The 19,515-nt window shown below is 41.1% G+C and overlaps 1 protein-coding gene across 9 annotated transcripts in view; it reads right to left on the reverse strand.

The window, feature by feature from the left end:
* The window catches only part of ENOX2 (ecto-NOX disulfide-thiol exchanger 2), a 281,222-nt gene that overhangs the window by 34,415 nt on the left and 227,292 nt on the right, over nt 1–19,515 (reverse strand). For all 9 annotated transcript variants that reach the window (XM_043895066.1, XM_043895063.1, XM_043895064.1 and 6 more), the window contains 4 exons: nt 17,597–17,803; nt 10,659–10,892; nt 8,073–8,285; nt 6,214–6,320 (listed from right to left, as the gene is read on the reverse strand). In XM_043895066.1, the coding sequence (XP_043751001.1) occupies nt 6,214–6,320; nt 8,073–8,285; nt 10,659–10,892; nt 17,597–17,803 (761 nt within the window). The remainder of the gene's footprint in view (nt 1–6,213; nt 6,321–8,072; nt 8,286–10,658; nt 10,893–17,596; nt 17,804–19,515) is intronic.

Here is a 19,515-nt window from a genome sequence, read left to right on the forward strand (position 1 = left end):
CATGCCCTGCAGCTGCTCAGCATCTGCAAAGCATCTTTTCTGCTTACAGCTGGGCAAGAAAGTGTAATCTCTTCTTAGAAGTATAAAGTGTTCAATAACTAAGTGATACAGCTTATCTAGAGATCTTTCCCAGCTTCAAAAAATCCCTAGAAAAATAATGGACCTAAGGGCAAATTTTACCTCAATGCCTCAAAATACTTCAAAAACAAGAATTACCAGTTCCTTTAGCTGATAATGAAATGGGGGGGGGGGGGGCGGAACTAAGGAGAGGCTTGCTCTCAGATAGATATTCAGCCAGACAGGCACAGTGGCAGAGCTTAGCGCCCTCTAACCACTAGCCAATCCTTCTTAGCTACACAGAAACCAAGGCCCGTATCATTATTTTTCTATAAGTATAAATAAGCAAAGAGAACAATAGTAGTTATAGGGCAGCAGATGACAGTAAACATAGGGACAGCATTCAGTAAATGACACCACTTCCAAGTAAAGTAAATGAGATTTTAATACTTTGAAAACCTTACCATTAAAGCACTTGATATCTAAGATGCCTATTTTCTATATTCTCTGATAGATCAAAAAAGCTCCACTTTTGGAATCAAGCCCTAATGAAAACCTTCAGAGTGAAGAACTGAAAGGTGGCATTTACCTAGGGAAGGTACTCCACCTCGTGTGGGACACAGGAGCAGGCAGCAGGAGGACTTTGAGTCACTGAAGTGTAGGCAGCAAGAGAAACAGCTGCCTCTTAGATTTGCCCGTTTTCCCATCCTGACTGTTGGATCCAGTACTGAAGCCAAATGAGTGGCCAATCCAAGGAATTTATACTTCTTCTAGACAGCAAGGAGATCCAACCAGTCCATCCTGAAGGAGATCAGTCCTGGGTGTTCATTGGAAGGACTGATGCTGAAGCTGAAACTCCAATACTTTGGCCACCTCATGCGAAGAGTTGACTCATTGGAAAAGACCCTGATGCTGGGAGGGGTTGGGGGCAGGAGGAGAAGGGGACGACAGAGGATGAGATGGCTGGATAGCATCACCGACTCGATGGACATGAGTTTGAGTAAACTCCGGGAGTTTGTGATGGACAGGGAGGCCTGGCGTGCTGCGATTCATGGGGCCGCAAAGAGTTGGACACGACTGAGCGACTGAACTGAACTGAACTAGTGAGTGAAAGTTGCTCAGTCATGTCCGACTCTTTGCGACACCATAGATTGTAGCCCACCAGGCTCCTCTGTCCATGGAATTCTACAGGCAAGAATACTTGGAGTGGTTCGCCATTTCCTTCTCCAGGGGATCTTCCCTACCCAGGGTATCAAACCCAGGTCTCCTACATTGCAGGCAGATTCTTTACCATCTGAGCCACCAGGGAAGTGCAACTGAGTGGCAATGGCATGAAAAAACATTTTCCAGAAATTTTCATTTGTAAATCTCTACCTGAAATTGACTGGGTCATGTCACTGATAGAGTACATCAAAAAAGGTAAGACAGCCCTCCTAAGGTTTTTACACCACTTTGTTGCCCATAGTAGACCTGCGATATTTTTAAACAGTGAACTGTTAGTGACTTTTCAAAATGCATTATGATGCCTTTGAGTCTTTTCTGTGCTCAGTCGCTCAACTGTGGCCAACTCTTTGTGACCCCATGGACTATAGCCCGCCAGGCTCCTCTGTCCATGGAATTTTCCAGGCAAGGATCCCGGAGTGGGTTGCCATTTCCTTCTCCATGTGGTAACTTTTTGTGAAGCTTAGATATTCACATACTGCTCCACAATGGAGGACAAAGTATTTTCAACATAGAATAAAACGAAAACCCTAGACAGAGGAAAATGCATGAAAAGAATCATCTTGGTACCAGCTGACATTTTTGATTTATCATAAAGTAGGAAAATCATAAATCATTGAACATTAATTATCTAACTATATAGTTTCCAAGAAATTTATGTGGACTTAAATTCATCTTACTCATGTTTTTTGACAGGAACATAACCATAAGAAAAGCAAAGTTCCTTATGAATTGCATTACAAAATTGTACTTACCCAGACTTTGAACATTAACAGTAGTGGCGAAAGGGCAGAGGAAAGGGAGATAACTCCTATGCATATGTAGAAATTTGATTCTGAGATATCGTTCAAGCCAATGAACCAAAGCACAAACACAGGCTCTTAATCAAAGTCTATTGTATGCTACATAATGGAAATACAAATTTGGTTGATCCAAATTTTGTTGGTATGTGGTTTGATGGCTGAAAGCAAAAGCTAGTGTTAGTGCAAATGGGTCCTAAAACGAGGGTATGCAGATGACTTGAACATTTATCTGCAACCAGGTCTTCAGAGTTTGGAATGACTTTAGCAATCACAGTAGTTCACTTCACAAGCATGCTATTAATAGTATGTAATCACCATGTCCCTTTTCTCTGGTCCAATGATATAAAAATTCACATCAGGGAGAGTGCAACAGAGTATCTTCCAGTGCCTACCACTATGGCTTTAGCTTCTTATATATTAATACCACCTAACTTGTAATGTAGGCCATGATCTCAGTAAGAGAAATACACAGGTTTTCAATGATTTCATAGAAAAAGGGTTCCCACAACACTCAGAACTGTCAGTAAAGTCACTGAAGATGCTAACTTTTATTAAGAGGAGGGACATCAGCCTTCCCTTATTTTATTACCCTTTCAAATTATATCAGCAGAAGCCTCACACACATAAATCAGGAAAGTAAACCAATGAAAAAGACTCATTATCAAACTAGTCTGCCTGGCAGATGCTGCCAGTGAGTGCCCTTAGCTCCCTGAAAGTGGGGACTTTTTCTTCTTACTCTGTAACCTTCTCTCACCAGAGTGAGCCAGTGTTGGCTGCTGGAAGGAGGATGACAGTGAGACAAAGAACAGGTACTCTGTGACATGAGGAGGTCACCAGCTGGTTTATTTCCGGAGGCAACTGGCAGAAAAGGTTCAGTGTCAGACTCTTCTACCTTGATGAAATCCCTAGCTTAGGAGTTGTAGCTTTGATGCCTACATCAAGAAAAAGCCAGTTTAGTTGATTAAGTCACTGAGATACTCTGGTTCTCTGCGGGGTTCTAAGAGGCAGCCCCAATTTAAGAGGACAGTTCTGTCACTTTCTACAGGATACCACCTTCTAGTCCTCAGCGTTGCCTGTCATCAAGTGAAAGTACACAGAGGTTAAAAAAAATTTAACACCATGCTTTTAAAAGGCACCAATGTAAAGCAGAAGAAATCTTCTAGGTTTAGGGAATACAATGCTAGAGCAAGGCCATGAGCTATGTTCCACTGTCAGTAGTTTTACTTATAAAGATTGCAGTATTCAAGATAGACCTTAATTTAGTCCAATCCAACAGGCAGGAAGCATTTTTCTAGGTTTTTACAAAGTCTGCAAGGCACATCACCAAACATGTAGTAAGTTATGTTGGCCATGTCCTTATCACTGCATCAAGCAAGCCCTGCCTGCTGCAATACTAGGTGACAGGGTGTGTAACTCTCAGCTCTCCACAGCCCCAGAGAAATGGCTAGCTCACCAGCATAGCTAAGTTTATTGAGGAGGTAACTAAACTCAAGCATATGGCCACCAGGGGCTTCCCAGGTGGCTCAGTGGTAAAGATTCTGCCTGCCAATGCAGGAAACATGAGAGATGAGGGTTCAGTCCCTTAGTCAGGAAGATCCCTGGGGAAGGAAATGGCAACCCACTCCAATATTCTTGTCTGGAGAATTTCATGGACAGAAGAGACTGGCGGGCTATGGTTCATGGGGTCACAAAGAGTCAGACATGACTGAGAGACTGTGCATGCATGCATGCATATAGCCACCAGATATGTGGGCTTGGTATAACTACAGAGAGCCTTGATGAATAGTATTAATGGAGACCATTTTTGCAAATTTGTTTACGAAAGGGTTGTGGGCTAGGTCAGTCAGTGCTCCAACAAGAGGCGCCACTCCTATGAAAAAGGGTAGGGTTTTCTGTAATGGGCGGGGCACTTCAGACAGCCTGTTCCAACCCCTAAAAAGGATATGCAGGTATGTGTTTTGAAGGGAAGGTAGAGACTAGTATGGCTTTTCTACAATGGGAAGACATATTGAGCATTTTTCTCTCAACTTTTATTTTTCTGAATTAGTCCAACTAAAGATTTTGGCTACTTGAAATTTAGGTGCTAAACTCCAACCCTCCCCTTGATCGCTTTTTAAAACCTTTTTAGCTCATGGAGGACAAAGACCACCTCATTCTGCATTGCCTGTCATAATTCCTGAGACAGAGAATGTGCTTAGTACACATTTGAATTGAAATGTTGAATTTTGTCTGTTGGGCTCCACAACATGAGGTAGCTCTAGCATTCTAAAACCGTTTTGTGCTACAGTAAGGCAATCACTTCCTTTTTTGATCCTAATCATCATTTTTTTTAAACAATTACAAACTTTCTGGATTTGTATGACTCTACCCTCTACTGGGCTGAGATTGTCAAGGATTTCTCTGCAGTAACTCCCCAATCTCTTGGCTGAGCCAGAACCAATGGCTCAGAGACTGTCAGTTTATGAACAGGGGTGGGTTTATCTTCCTCTAAATGCTCTTCATGGTTCTCAAATTGTTGCCACACAGACTATGTCATGTATTCTCATGAAGGACAGAAGGGATAGATCACTATCTTCATGTGATAGGTTAGGAAACTGAGGTTCACAAAGACTAAACGACCAGCTCAGGACCACCAAGCAGTTATACCAGAGTGCAGAGTGAAGAATTTCCAGTCCTGAACTGACCACTTACCAGCTGTGTCATTTTGTGTACATCACTTAACATTTCCATGTCTCAGTTTTCTCACATGTAAAACACAGACACTCTACTTACTCATTATTCCTTATGGAGTTGTTAATGATCAATTGAAATAATACTATTTCTCATTTATATAGAATTTGCATTTTCATACTGTCTACATAGTTCATCTCATTGAATCCAGGTGAAGAAATAGGGACTAAGAAAGGCTGACCAACTTGCTCAAAATCACGCAGCTATAATAAGTCAGAGTTGATATTTGAATTCATGTCTACTCCAAGTCCCGAGTTCTTTCCACTACACCACATTTACTGGGAGGCTCCTGTAGGTGAGATAACCAGTGTGAAAGTGTTTTATAATATGTAGTGAGTGAGTGAGTGAAAGTCACTCAGTTAGGTCCGACTCTTTGTGACCCCACAAACTATACAGTCCATGGAGTTCTCTAGGCCAGAATACTGGAGTGGGTAGCCTTTCCCTTCTCCAGGGGATCTTCCCAATCCAGGGATCGAACCCAGGTCTCCTGCATTGCAGGCGGATTCTTTACCAGCTGAGCCACAAGGGAAGCCCATTATTATATTTATAATATGTAAATTCCCTACAAATGCTATTTAAATATTAAGGAATATGACAATGTACATTGATAGATACAATGGGATTGCAACTAGACTGGCAAATAGGACTCAGAAACAAAGTTGAAAAAGCTGCTGCATACATAGATTGACGGCGTCAGGGCTGACTGGGTAAGGAAGCTACCCGTAGGAAAAGAAGAACTTGAGGCCTATGTCACACCATTCCAAAGGCATATCAGTGTAAACAAACCTCCCATCTCAGTTTTTAATCTTGGATTTAGAATAGAAACCTAATCCCATCAGATACATTCTAGTGTTACGCTTAAAATGTCACTTGAGCACAAGCAGAGAGGTGTGTGTCCATCTTAATTTGAAATCAGAGTCCTCTGTTACCTTTAAAGCTGCCACCTATAAAGATGGCTGAGAGGGTTTGATAAAAGAAGCTCAGAAATTTCAGTGCACCAATGTACCACCAGGCAGCTTTTAGCTTTAATTGTCAAGATGCTCTAATAAATAAGACAGCCCTAATATCACTACCACTAGACACACAGGTCAGTAATTATTGTTGTACCCAAGACTAGCTAGCTTAGAGAAGTAAACTTTTAATTATCGCAGCTACATTTTCACTACTAAGGTTTCCATCCAGCAGAATGCATTCAAGACAACACGTGCGCATTTATTACCTTTTGGCAGCAGGTGGTCAGGACACAGGGACAGGCTATAGAACTTGTCTCAGTATTTCATTAGGGGCTTGTTGTGGCCGTGGGAGCTTGGCACTATTTAATTCTAGCTAAACTCCAAATCAATAACTTGTTAAAGAAAGAAACTGTCCCCCTGAGGGGCTACCAAAATAAAAAGTTACTAACCTCAGCTTGTTTGCACCAAACACTGATGTTTTTACGCTGGGCTTTTGTGAAGTGGTCCCAAGCCTTTTGTTTGGAGGCGGAATGGTAGACGGCTACTATCTGCTCAACTGTAGCGTCAGATCAACAGTTGAATCAGCCCAGGGATGGCAAAAGAGAGGAGAAAAGAAATAAGAGAAGCATCAGCTTGGTGTGTCTCCTATGACACTACTCGACTAGAGTTGTGCTTAAAAAAAAAAAAAGGCTATGTGTGCTGGGGTACCATGAGTTTAAAGAGGATTCAAAGGCAAAGATATCAGTATACATAAAGAAAAAATGAACTCTAGAAGATTTGGGGTGAAATGGTGAATAAAGCTTTAATACAGGCAGTGTATTTTCATTCAGGCAGGAGAGGCAAGAGTCATGGTGAATGTGGTTTAGCGCTACTGACCCAGTACAGCATGCGAACAAGCAGTGAACTATATCAGCTCCTTGTGACCATTGGTTTCTTTCATAAACTAGCCCTTCAGAATGAGCCTGAATGCTTCATTTCAATGGAATCTATCCCTCTTACTATTCTGAGGTATGTCTAACCAGAAGCAACAAATCAAAACCTAAAGTGGATGGGACCTATTTTAAGTCTACTTAGATAGGCTTGTTGACCAGAGAAATACAGGTTTTTTGCAAGAATACCACGTAAGTGCAGTCCTACAAAATATTTTTCAGGGTTGCTTAAAATATCAAATGAGGAAATGTGTACAAATATTCCGGGGCTTTATTGCAATTAGTTCAAGAGAGGGAAAACAGTCATGACTATTTTTCTGGGAAAAGAGAAGAAGGACAAGATCCTCTGCCTGGCTGGGTGTTCACAGTAAGAAAATTCAGAGGTGTTATTTCTTTCTTTGCAGCCCTATTGATAGCTTGTTTACTGATGATTTAAGGATTTATATTCCCATGAGGCTTGCTACTCTCTTTTCCCATTTATTCTGAAGTCTTAAAAACATATGCTTTCTCCTCTCAGATTCTATGACCATAGAACTTTCAGAATAAAAATGAAAAATGAAACAACTCCTCCTTAATTCTGTTTATGTATAAATCAAGTATGGGAAGTCAAATATGAGAAGACTAGGCCATGATTGTTTAAAACCAAAGTCATAAAACCGTACCCTCATTCCTAATGTGAGTACAGTTTCTCAGTGAAAAGAGAAGAGTGCATAGTTTTATAATATGGGGAACTAAAACCATAATTTGAGAGTTTGTCTGCCCTGTCTCATTTAAGAGATAGGTTTGGTGTGGTACTAATTTTTGAAAATGGCTATTTCAGTGGCTTCCTGTGCCCTCCCAGGATCAACTGACATCGGTAAAGGAGATGTCAAAGGAAACTAAAGATAAAAGGTAGAAGTAGCAAATTTGGCTTTTATTCAATTACCTCAGAAAATATAATTACAATTTATCCCTAAAATGGAGTACCTGAAAAGCATACTACACAATACTAATGAGGCAAATCTGAAGCTAAGAAGCTTACCAATCCTGATCCTAACTTCAGCAGTGAAATTCTGAGTTTTCCACTGGAGCCTGAGGCTGCTTCTAACTTACTTTGAGAACCAGGGAAAGTAAAAGCACAAGCCTGTTGTCTAAGTGTCAGTGTTTCTAAGGAGCTGAAGTAGATACTCCAGAGAAAATGAACATGGGAAGTGCATACATGATTCCTGTGAAACTGGAGCTTGGGCACTTGGCAATATAAGGAGAGCACAAGGCAGTGATGAAGAGGGCGGTGCTTCTTGACACAGGATGGCTCTGGAGGCCTGGCTCCTGTCTAGAGAGAGTGATGACTAAGTGAAGTGCCCGCTCATGCTTCCAGCAGAGCTCTGACTTCCACTCACATTGAATGAGAATTCCAGAAAGGGCCTGCTTGAACTTCTCCTTTGCTTCCTCCATGTCTTTCTCATGGGCAGCTTTCTCGTTCACCAGGCGACGGACGTGGCTGTTGGCCGACTGAATCATGGAGTAGAAGTTGTTGGCGCTGCGACGGTTCACCTCTCCTCGCTCAATCCAGGTGAGCAAGGTCTGCACAGCTTCTGAGAATTTGGAATCATCTGGAAAAAGACAATTTATTCTTAGAGACATCGAAAGTGACCAAATCTCCATCTATTTTCCCAACACGCTGGCAAGGAGGCCACCATGGCTTTTTGGCGACAGTTGTAAAATGAGTTGCTGAGGGCAAGGACCCATGCACACATGTGTGTGAACACACAGGCAGCCAGCAGGCAGATATACTGAAAGAATGAAAGATGCCCAAAGTAGTAAGATTGGTTGTAGTCTAATCTATGAAGAGTTGTCAGAACAAGAGTGTCTCTTCTTTCCTTAAACAAAGTTTTCTTCATTGATATAGTTTTCACATATTGCAGTTTTTTTTTATTTTTTTATTTTTCAGTTCTACCACTTTATTGCTTCCAACCCATCTCCCTCCACCCTTGTGCACACATGCTCAGTCATGTAATCCCATGGACTTCAGCCCGCCAGACTCCTCTGTCCATGGACTTTTCCAGGCAAGAATACTGGAGTGGGTTGCCATTTCCTTCTCCAGATATTGTAGTTTTTAATGCCTCTGTATGTGTGTGTGTGTAATGTATAAATTAGTGGTGAGAGAACTTCAGAATTCCATAATCTTATTTTTTAAGAAGCATAAGTAAGCTTGAATCTTGAGTTTAACTTGAATTTGATGGTAACTTTATCCTGGATCCATGGAATCCACTGGGAGGAGGCTTAAGAAAGAGTTAAATGGCTATTCTTTAGGTATAAACACTTATGTCTGACCTTTTTTAACATCACTCCTGCATTCCATCCACAGCCCCAGGCCTTCCACTCAGTCCCAGTCACAACCTATTTTGATGTAATTTTTTCTATTTTGACATTTCTCCATATCCTGTTTCTCTTGCCTGAGGATACCTTCAAGTGGATTTCTCCAGCTAGTTAGGAGTCACTCTCTGATGTTAAAATAGTAGCACTGTTCTTCCAAAGCCTCTGATTCAGCTTTCTGACATACCACTTACACATTTTGCTGTTAAAGGCTCCAGATATGGAGAGTCCATTAGCATCCCATTGAAAGCCCACTTCAGGACTCTACATAGCTCTCTACCCAGGAACCCTTACAACCAGAGGAACCATCTCTTACCATAATGTGAACTTCTTGCCACTTGCATTTTTTAGTGCAGATATGTAATGGGAAGTCAGCCTCACCATTAGAGCAGCTTTTCATTTCATTACTTACATACCAGTCTTTATGTTGATGCTCAGTTTTTAAAAAATAATTGACATATACTCGATGCATCAATGCTCACTTTTTGCATGAGGTCCACACAACGAGCAAATTCATTTTGTTAAGAAAAATTCAAAGTGAGCTGTTTGGTCTTATGGAAGTAGGTAAATCTTGGACCTGGTGTCTGCTTTCAGCCTTTCCAGCTTTTCTAACCATCCCATTATTTCTGTGCCTCTACTTTGGACTCTGTTTTCTGCTTTTCTCTTATAGGAAGACAAATCAATCCAAACAAAGGATTTCAGTATTGTGTGGAGCCCTTAGGCTATATGGTGCCAACAAGTTTTGTGAATGAGACCTATTTGCAAAGTGGAATTAGCAGCAGCTTGCTAAGCCTAGAGCACAAGAAGCAAGGAAAATTCTTGCCATTAGAGCAGTGCGGGTGTCATCAGTAAGACCGACGGGACACTAGCCCTCATCCAATAAAATCAACCATATGAAAAAACTGGATTTGAGCTAACACAAGAGACTAGGCAGGGCAATTAAGATTAAATTAGTGAAATGGCTCTGAGAGTCAAGCAAGGGGAACAGGAATCAAAACTAAAGGGAAAGCAGTCTGATTTAGCAATGTCTAAAAGTCTCTATAGTTACTGTGTGAAATAAGTTGACCATTTTGTGATTAAAGAAATTCTTTTTTAGTTGGTGGTAGCTAAGTCTTTGAGTAATCTAAGGACACACAATGTAAGTTCTGGCCCTCCAATTTTCATCTATAAAATGGAATTTTATCAGAGTTTCCTGAGGTAACGACAAGTTCTACCATCTTGATTTATTCTGATTTAGAATTCAAAACTAACTTGCTATCCACAATGAAAGGGGGTGGGGGAGCTTACAGGTCTCCAGTCATGGATCACAGCTAAAATTCTCTGATGTGGAAAAGTGGAAAAAACCTGTTTCTTCCTAATCACCTGATGTATGGAGAGAAAAAGTAACATCACTTGAGACAGTGAAGGATCAGAGACACAAGTGAGAGGGACAGATTCTTTGGCTCTTGAATTACTGGGTACACCTCTCTATCTGCAGGGAATGCCTAGAATCCCTCAGTGGGAAATTCGAGGATAACTGCCAACAATATAAAGACATTTATTAAATTTCTCCAAAGAAGAGAGTTCTCCAAAGAAGAGAGCTAATTGCCAAGCTCAAATGTTTCATTTACCTTTTAGTTTTTCAGCAACAATGCTGCATTCATGGTCAGAATAGTGGACCACTGGAGGCGGGGATGGTGGACGCAACCTTTCTTCTTCCATCCTTCTGCGGTGGCGTTCCTCTCTTGCTAGCATCCGTTGTTTGCATTCCCACTCATACAGATCATCTCGAGCCTGTGCAAAATCAACGTGAAGCCGGCCTGTGTCTTTTTTGTCAGTGCTAGAGCCCAGGCGAATGCGGTAACCTAAGTGCACAAGAGGGAGAGAGAGGAGCACCAGAGCAGCCCAGTGAGTAAGTGGCTGCAAGTTGCTTTCCAAGTTGCGTCCTTCAGATGCAGTCGCAGTGGTTTCAGTTGGCCACGTAACTCCAAATTCTCTCCCCACTACTACAAGGGGAACATTACAGGCTTGGATTATACTCTCTATCTCTGATAAAAGTTTATTATTCCATAGTTGGCGTCTGTGCTCAGTAGTGTCTCTTTGTGAGTCTACTGACCATAGCCCGCCAGGTTCCTCTGTCCATGAGATTTCCCAGGCAAGAATACTGGAGTGGATTGCCATACTCTCCTCAAGGCTCTTCCTGACCCAGGGATCGAACCTGGGTCTCCTGCATTGCAGGCAGATTCTTTACCCACTGAGCCACCTGGGAAGCCACATAAAATATAATATAGTTCAAGATTCCTCCATCTGCCACCTTACCTGTGACAGACGGAGGCTCTGTGGGTAACAGTGTCAAGAACAAGCCTTATATGGCATCATGGGCTGGGAAGAATGAAAAAGCTGGCTTCAAGCTCTACTGCCTTTGGATAACTTCAACAGTGTCAGTCATATCACCAAAAACACTTGATAAAATTTCAATATATCAGGTTGACATTTCAATCCCCCATATTGTTTCCTAGACATAGTTGGTGATGCATAACCATTTGAGGGGGTGGGGTGGGAGGGTGCAGAATAGAAATGATGGAAAGTGGTATGTGATCCAGCCGACATTTAATTTGGAATCCTTAAAAAAAAAAGAAAAAGAGGTAGTGTGTTTATACTGGGCTTCCCTGGTCGCTCAGCAGTAAAGAATCTGCCTGCAATGCAGGAGACAGGGGTTCGATCCCTGGGTCAGGAAGACCCTCTGGAGGAGAAAATGGCAACCCACTCTAGTATTCTTGCCTGGGAAATCCCCCAGACAGACAACCCTGGAGAGCTACAGACCATAGGGTCACAAAGAGTCAGACACGACTAAAGCGACTTAGCACGTGCATGCTTATAGTACACTGGTACGGGACTGGGATTCAGAAAACCAGGATTCAAGTCCCCACCTCCATTTTTGGTCGCAGCTTTAGCACCCAAGTTAAATCTCAACAAAAATCTTTTTAAAATTACTGTTATTAGCCTTTTAAGTTTCAGAAGCTTAGCTAGGTGCTTCCACACACATTTATCTCATTTCATTCTCAGCATAAGCTTGCAGAGTAACTCCTGCCTTAAACCACTAAAAATATGGACAAAATATATGAAACAATGGTTTTTAAGGCTCTGGACATCAGGTATTGAAGACAGAGATCGCTAAGAGACAAGAACCAAAAGAAGTGATCACTGTGATTTCCCCAGTGTATTGCCTGGAGCCAGAGGGGAACTCTCCAGGCCCTTTTCTAAGGGATTTTTATTTGTTTAAATCTCTTTCTTTTACAATGTGGGAGAACAGCCATCCAATTCAGGAGTTTTCTAGCACTTGTAAACTTTCAAGGAGCAGGTTCAAATTTAAAGGGAAAAATTAGTTGTTTTCACATCACTGATTGCAATCTTCTTTGCTTTGGCAGCCGTGAGAACATTTCCAGGTGGCTGTTACCAGAGCTGATCTCAATGTTTAGATGCATGCCTCCTGAGCAGCATGTCGTCTTTTATGTACAACTGTTCAGGGCTTTTCAAGACCTTTAAGTTCTTATTAAAATAGTCTATTGTGGAATGCTCTGTTATCATTGCTAAGTGCTATTAAATCTTTAGGAGTTGGATTTTACAGCACTTAGCAAATGTAAAAAGAGCATTCTACATCTGCCTCCTCACTTCTCCCATGTTACCAGCCTAGTTTTTCCAACACGCATTACTTTTTCTTTGGCCTATTGCATAGGTATCTAACTGGTGCTCAATGATTCTTTGATAAATGAATGTAAGACTTCATGCTAACCTTAGGTTCATTAAGGGGAAGAACTAGGTTTTACCTGTTTTCTACCCTGCACAACATTCAGCACAATAGCTTACACAAAGAGGCGTCCAACAAGTGCCTGTTACATGAATGAAGATTCTGGAAAATGTCTAGCACTTGGACCTAATTCTTCCAAACTGTTAACCCTTAAGCAAGGAAGTAGTTAATGGTTCTATGCCCTTTCCAATTACTCCATCTTCTGCCTTCAGTTTTATTTGTCCACTGCCCCATAATGAACAATAATTCAAGATAAGTAAAAGATCGACCATGGAACTTTATCTTGAAACCACCCTAAAAGGCAAAGGGCTTCATTTTATAATGTTTAAGAGCTGTTGTTCACTTGTCCAGTTGAGTCCAACTCTTTGCCCCCCCCATGGAGTACAGCATACCAGGCTACCCTGTCCTTCACTATCTCCCAGAGTTTGTGCTCAGATTCATGTCCACTGAGTCGGTGATGCTATCCAGTCATCTTATCCTCTGTCGCACGCTTCTCTTCTTGCCTTCAATCTTTCCTAGCATCAGGGTCTTTTCCAATGAGTTGGCTCTTCACATCAGGTGACCAAAGTATTGGAGCTTCCAGTTCCAATCACCTCAGTCTCCTCACCAGAAACAAGTGACTTTATGCAGAGTAGTTCTTACTATCTCCACTCCAACTACCATGGTATATAAGCCACTATCAGTTCTGGATTAGGTTCAGTTCCAGGCTACTACCATGAAGTGAATATCACAATAAAGTGAGTGATACATAATTTTTGATTTCCCAGTGCATATAGAAGTTATGTTTACACTGCACTGTAGTCTATGAAGTGTGCAATAGTATTATGCCTAAAAATGTAAATAACTTAATTACAATACTTTATTGCTAAAAAATGCCAACCATCATCTGAGCCTTCTGTGAGTTGTAATCTTTTTTGCTGGTGGAGGGTCTCGCCTTGGCGTTAATGGTTGCTGACTGATCAAGGTGGTGGTTTCTGAAGGTTGAGGTGGCTGTGGCAATTTCTTAAAATTTAAGACAATAATGAAGTTTGCTTCATCCATTCTCAGTAGCATGCAGTGCTGTTTGATCAATTTTGCTCACAGTAGAACTTCTTTCAAAATTGGAGCCAATCCTCTCAAACCCTGCCGCTGGTTTAAACAGCTAAGTTTGTGTAATATTCTAAATCTTCTGTTGTCATTTCAACAGTCTCCATAACGTCTTTACCAGGAGTAAATTCCATGTCATGAAACCACTTTCTGTGCACATCTCTAAGAAGGAACTCCTCACCCATTACAGTTTTATCATTAAGATTACAGCAATTCAGTCACATCTTCAGGCTCCAGTTCTAATTCTAGTTCTCTTGCTGTTTCCACCACGTCTTTAGTTACTTCTTCCACCAAAGTCTTGAGCCCCTTAGAGTCATCCATGAGGGTTAGAATCAACTTCTTCCCAATTCCTGGGAATGTTGGTATTTTGACCTCTTCCCATGAATCACAAATGTTCTTAATGGCATCTAGAATGGTAAATCCTTTCCACAAAGTTTTCAATTGACTGTTCCCAGATCCATCAGAGGAATCACTATTTATGGTAGCTATAATCTTATTCATTGTATTTCTTAAATAATAAGACTGGAAAATTGAAATGACTCTGATCCATGGGCTACAGAGAATGGCTGCTATGTTAGCAGGCATGAAAACATTAACAGCCATCAGAGCTCTTGCATGACCAGATGCATTGTCAATGGGCAGTAACACTTTGAAAGGGATCTTTTCTTTTTGCCTGACCAGTCAGTCTGAGTAGTGGGCTTAAACTATTCAGTAAACCATGTTGTTAAACAGATGTGCTATCATCTAGGCTTTGTTGTTCCATTTATAGAGCACAGGAAGAGTAGAATTAGCGTAATTCTTAAGAGACCTAGAAGTTTTAGAATGGTAAATGAGAATTTGCTTCACTTGAAAGTTGCCAGCTGCATTAGCCCATAACAAGAGAGCCAGCCTGTCCTTTGAAGCTTTGAACACAGGCATTGAGTTCTCCTCTCTAGCTGTGAAATTCCTACATGTCATCTTCTTCCAATAGAAGGCTGTTTCATCTCCATTGAAAATCTGTTGCTTACTGTAGTCACCTTCATTAATGATTTCCGCTCGATCTTCTGGATAACTTGCTGTAACTTGTACATCAGCCCTTGCTGCTTCTCCGTGCACTTTTATGTGATGGAGATGGTTCTTTTCTTTAAACCTTATGAACCAACCTCTGCTGGCTTCAAGTTTTTCTTCTGCAGCTTCCTCACTTCTCTCAGCCTCCACAGGATTGAAGAGAATTAGGACCTTGCTCTGGGCTAGGCATTGGCTTAAGGGAATGTCACGGCTGGTCTGATCTATCCAGACAAAACTCTCTTCATATCAGCAACAAATCTGTTTCACTTTCTTATCACTTGTGTGTTCACTGAAGTAGTACTTTCAATTTCCTTTAAGAACTTTACCTTTCATTCACAACTTGGCTAACTGTTTGGGATGAGAAGTTTAGCTTTTCACCTATCTCAGTTTTCAACATGCCTTCCTCACTAAGCTTAATCACTTCTAACTTTTGATTTAAAGTGAGAGACTCTTCCTTTCACTTGAACACATAGAGGCCATTGTAGGGTTATTAACTGGTCTAATTTCAATATTGTTGTGTCTCAGGAAATAGGGAGGCCCAAGGAGTGGGAGAGAGATTGGAGAACAACCAGTCAGAACACACACATTTATCAGTTGGGTTCGCCGTCTTATTCGGGTACATCTTATATGTGGCACCCCAAAACAATGACAATAGTAATATCAAAGATTACAGATTACCAAAACAAATAATGAAAAACTTTAAAAATTTTCCAAGAATTACAAAAATGTGACACAGAGACACGAAATGACCAAATGCTGTTGGGGAAATGGCTTTGATAGACTTGCTCAATGCAGGGTTACCACAAAACTTCAATTTGTAAAAAAAAAACACAGTATCTGCAAAGCACAATAATACAAAGTGTGATAAAATGAGGTATGCTGGTAAAGATTAAAGGCCCAACACAGGTGGTGTTTACCTCTCAGACTTCATTTCCTGTCACTGCTTCTCCTTCATTTAGTGGGCTCCAATCATGCTTACCTTCTCTCCTCTGCTTGTACACACCAAGTCCATTTTTATCTCAGGGTCTTTGACTTTTGATGTGCTCTTCCTTAATTTGGAATGCTCTTCCCACAGGTGTTTGCATGGCAATCTCCTTCATATTGTTCAAATCTCAATTCAAATGTCAGAGAATGCTTGTTTTCCTAGCAACCCCAGGTGTGTTAGCTGTTTTTATCTTCTTCATAGCATTTATTGGTACCTGATATGTCTTGTTTACATATGTGTCATATTTTGCCATCTTCAGAGTGTAATATTCTTGATGGCAAGAATTTTGTGTGCCTCAGTCTTTGCCATCTCCTTGGCCACCTAGCATTCTATCAGTCAATATTTGATAACTAACTGACTTCCATAGTTATTGTTGAGCATCTACTTTGGTACCAGGGTTATGTGCTAGATGCTGGGGTTTCAAAGTTATGGAAGACATAGTCTTTCCCCTAAGGAGTTCATGCGCTGTTGCAGGAGACAGAAGTGGAGAGAGAAATTTCTCATGCGGTGTTATAGGTGTCTGTCAGGAGGAAGCACCAGGTGCGGGGGAAGCTCTGAGGAAGGGGTGCCCAAACCAACCTGGTGCAGAGTGGGGAAAGAGCTCAGGGAAGGCTTTCCAGAAGAGGTTGTGATTGAGCTGGAGCTCTGGACTATGAAGATGCATGTATGGTGGGTGGGGTGGGAAAGGTAATTCTAGTCAGAGGAAAAGGCAAAAAACACCATTCTGGGAACTAGAATTAGTTTAGTGTGGTTAGGACATAGTATGGGAAGGAAGGATTAGGAGATAATGGTGACAGGAAGAACAGATAATCAAGGCCTTTAATGCTACAAGTAAGGAGTTTTGGAGTTATCCCACGGCAACTGGGGCTTTCCCAGTGGCTCAATGATAAAGAATCTACCTGCAATGCAGGAGACACAGGAGATGGGGGTTCGATCCCCAGGTTGGGACGATCCCCTGGAGGAGGGCATGGTTACCCACTCCAGTGTTCTTGCCTGGAGAAATCCCATGGACAGAGAAGCCTGGTGGGCTACAGTCCATGGGGTCCCAAAGAGTTGGACCTGACTGAAGTGACTGAACATGGCAATTGGCACTACATGGGAACTTTATTTATTTATTAAAAAATTTTTTTTCATTTATTTTTATTAGTTGGAGGCTAATTACTTTACAATATTGTAGTGGTTTTTTTTTCTTTTTTATTTAAAAAAATTTTTTTCCCATTTATTTTTATTAGTTGGAGGCTAATTACTTTACAATATTGTAGTGGTTTTTGCCATACATTGACATGAATCAGCCATGGATTTACATATGTTCCCCATCCTGATACATGGGAACTTTAAAGGAACACATTGGGTTGTAACTTACATTTTCCATCTATGAAGGTGAGAGGTTGCCATTAAGCCCAATCACCTGGGTTCAATCCCTGTGTTGGGAAGATCCCCTGGAGAAGCAAAAGGCTACCACTCCAGTATTCTGGCCTGGAGAATTCCATGGACTGTATAGTCCATGGGGTTGCAAAGAGTCGGACACGACTGAGCCACTGTCACTTTCACTTTTTCACTTTAGCTGCCACAGATGCAAACACATTGATCCCCAGCCTCTGTGTCATGCCTGGTGGGCACAGTCCTCATGACTAAACACCTACCAGAAAGATAAAGGGCTTTATCCACCATGTACTCCTCAGCAAAGCGAATGTGACAGAAGTTTTTTTTGCTCTTCCGAATAGCAATGATCTCTCCACACTGCTCGAATACCTCCACGATGATCTGCTCTGTCCCATTTTCAGGCAGGCCGCCCACAAATACTGTTTTGCATCCTGGTGGTCGTTCTCGGGTTGCAGGAGGTGGAAGATCTAAGTGTAAGTGCAAAAGCATTTGAAATTAAAATGTTTGCTTGGGACAGACCTCTTAGAAACTTAACATGTCCCAGAGATAACCCTACTGTCCCCATCACACTTTTGCTTTCGAGTCCCAGAAGCATGTGGCCTCTAAGATACTCATCTCGGTTTCATAGCAAATTGGTTGAATGAACTTGAGATTTATTTTATTCAATGATTTGGTGACTGTGATATATATATATATATATATATATATATATATATATAGGATAAAGACCCATCAGCCCCATCAAATGTTCTTTGATTTTGTTCTTTACTTTTGTTGTGACAACTCAGTCCAATTTTTAGTCATTTTCCTAAAGAAGACAGTTAGTGGAAAGACATCCCACTGGGTTTAAACTCTTATTTTAGGGAATTCTTAGAACCTGGGTCCTAGAGAGGAGGATTTGTTTAATTCAGTTTGTAGTCATTGTATTCTCTCTGTTCACGTTTACTGAAAGAACTGTTTTGGGGTGAATTTGACAGTGAAGGGGTGAACATTTACAAAAATATTTCAAGCCATCGGAATAATTTGCTTGACAGAGTCAGCCAGCGTACAGACCATCCTTTTTAGGTTTTTTGTTTTCTGATTCCAGTGAACTCTCCCTCTGATTCTTTGCTGGAGAGGTGAAGTCCAATCATGCAGCATTTAAAGGAAAAGTAAGCTTGTCTGGGAAATCATTAAATAAAGTGAGATAAATTTGACTGTAGAGAGTTATTAAAAATCTACTTAATGAGACAATTCTCCATCTGCTTTAAAAATGTGCTTTCTACTCACTTATCTTATACATAAAGCCTTTTGTATCCGTCAGCTCTGTGTTGCTATTTATATGTATCAAAGCATTTTCCAAGCAAAACTCTACAGTTCATAGCCCAACAAAACAAAGCACGATGGTCAACAGTTTTCTAGTGTTGGTTTTGTATCTGCAAGGATTTATTTTGTGTTATCCATTCTTCCCATTCAGCTCTTAACAATAATTCTCCCAGCTCAAGATTTGGAGAGCTCAACAACGAGTGATTCCAGTTCACATGCAAAAATAAATGAGTCTCACTTGTGGACTAGGCCAAGGCCCCCACCTGACTCTTATCCAAGTTGGCAAGCAGATGATTTGAGAGCTCAGTTATTAGCATCTTAAACTTCCTCATTTTGCTACCACTGTCTGTCCTCTCAGTGTGGATCAGAATAATCAAATTCTCATGGTGCCCTTTCCCCTTCTATTTAGTCAATAAAAGGGGTGGAGGTATTCTGGGAACCTACAAAATTTCTCTTAAAAGTTTAAATGTCTGTAATTTCAAGAACTCACTACTTTTTTTTGTTCCATAGGAGAAGTTTAAAGGGAAAAGGAAGATAATTTAGTAAGAAGGAATCCAAAATGTCTTAGTCATCTACACTGGAGAGGTTACAGTTTTAGTCAAAAAGGAAAATCTCCAGAATCTCTTGAGACTTTAACTTCTGAGTTTTAGTAATTGGAAAAGATTCTAGACATCACTGTCAGTGATTCTCAATTCTGGCAGCACATTAGAATCAACTTGGGAGTCAAACAAACAATGCCTAGGTTTCACTCAGATGAGTCTGATTTAGTGAATCTGGGGTGCAGCCTGTGCATTATTTTTTTTTTTACAGCTCCTCAGGCAACTCTGATGTACAGCTCTAGTTGAAAACCACTGACTTGGTCTAAGCTTCTAAT

The sequence above is a fragment of the Cervus elaphus genome, chromosome X, assembly GCF_910594005.1.
Source record: "Cervus elaphus chromosome X, mCerEla1.1, whole genome shotgun sequence".
NCBI classification, from domain to species: domain Eukaryota; kingdom Metazoa; phylum Chordata; class Mammalia; order Artiodactyla; family Cervidae; genus Cervus; species Cervus elaphus.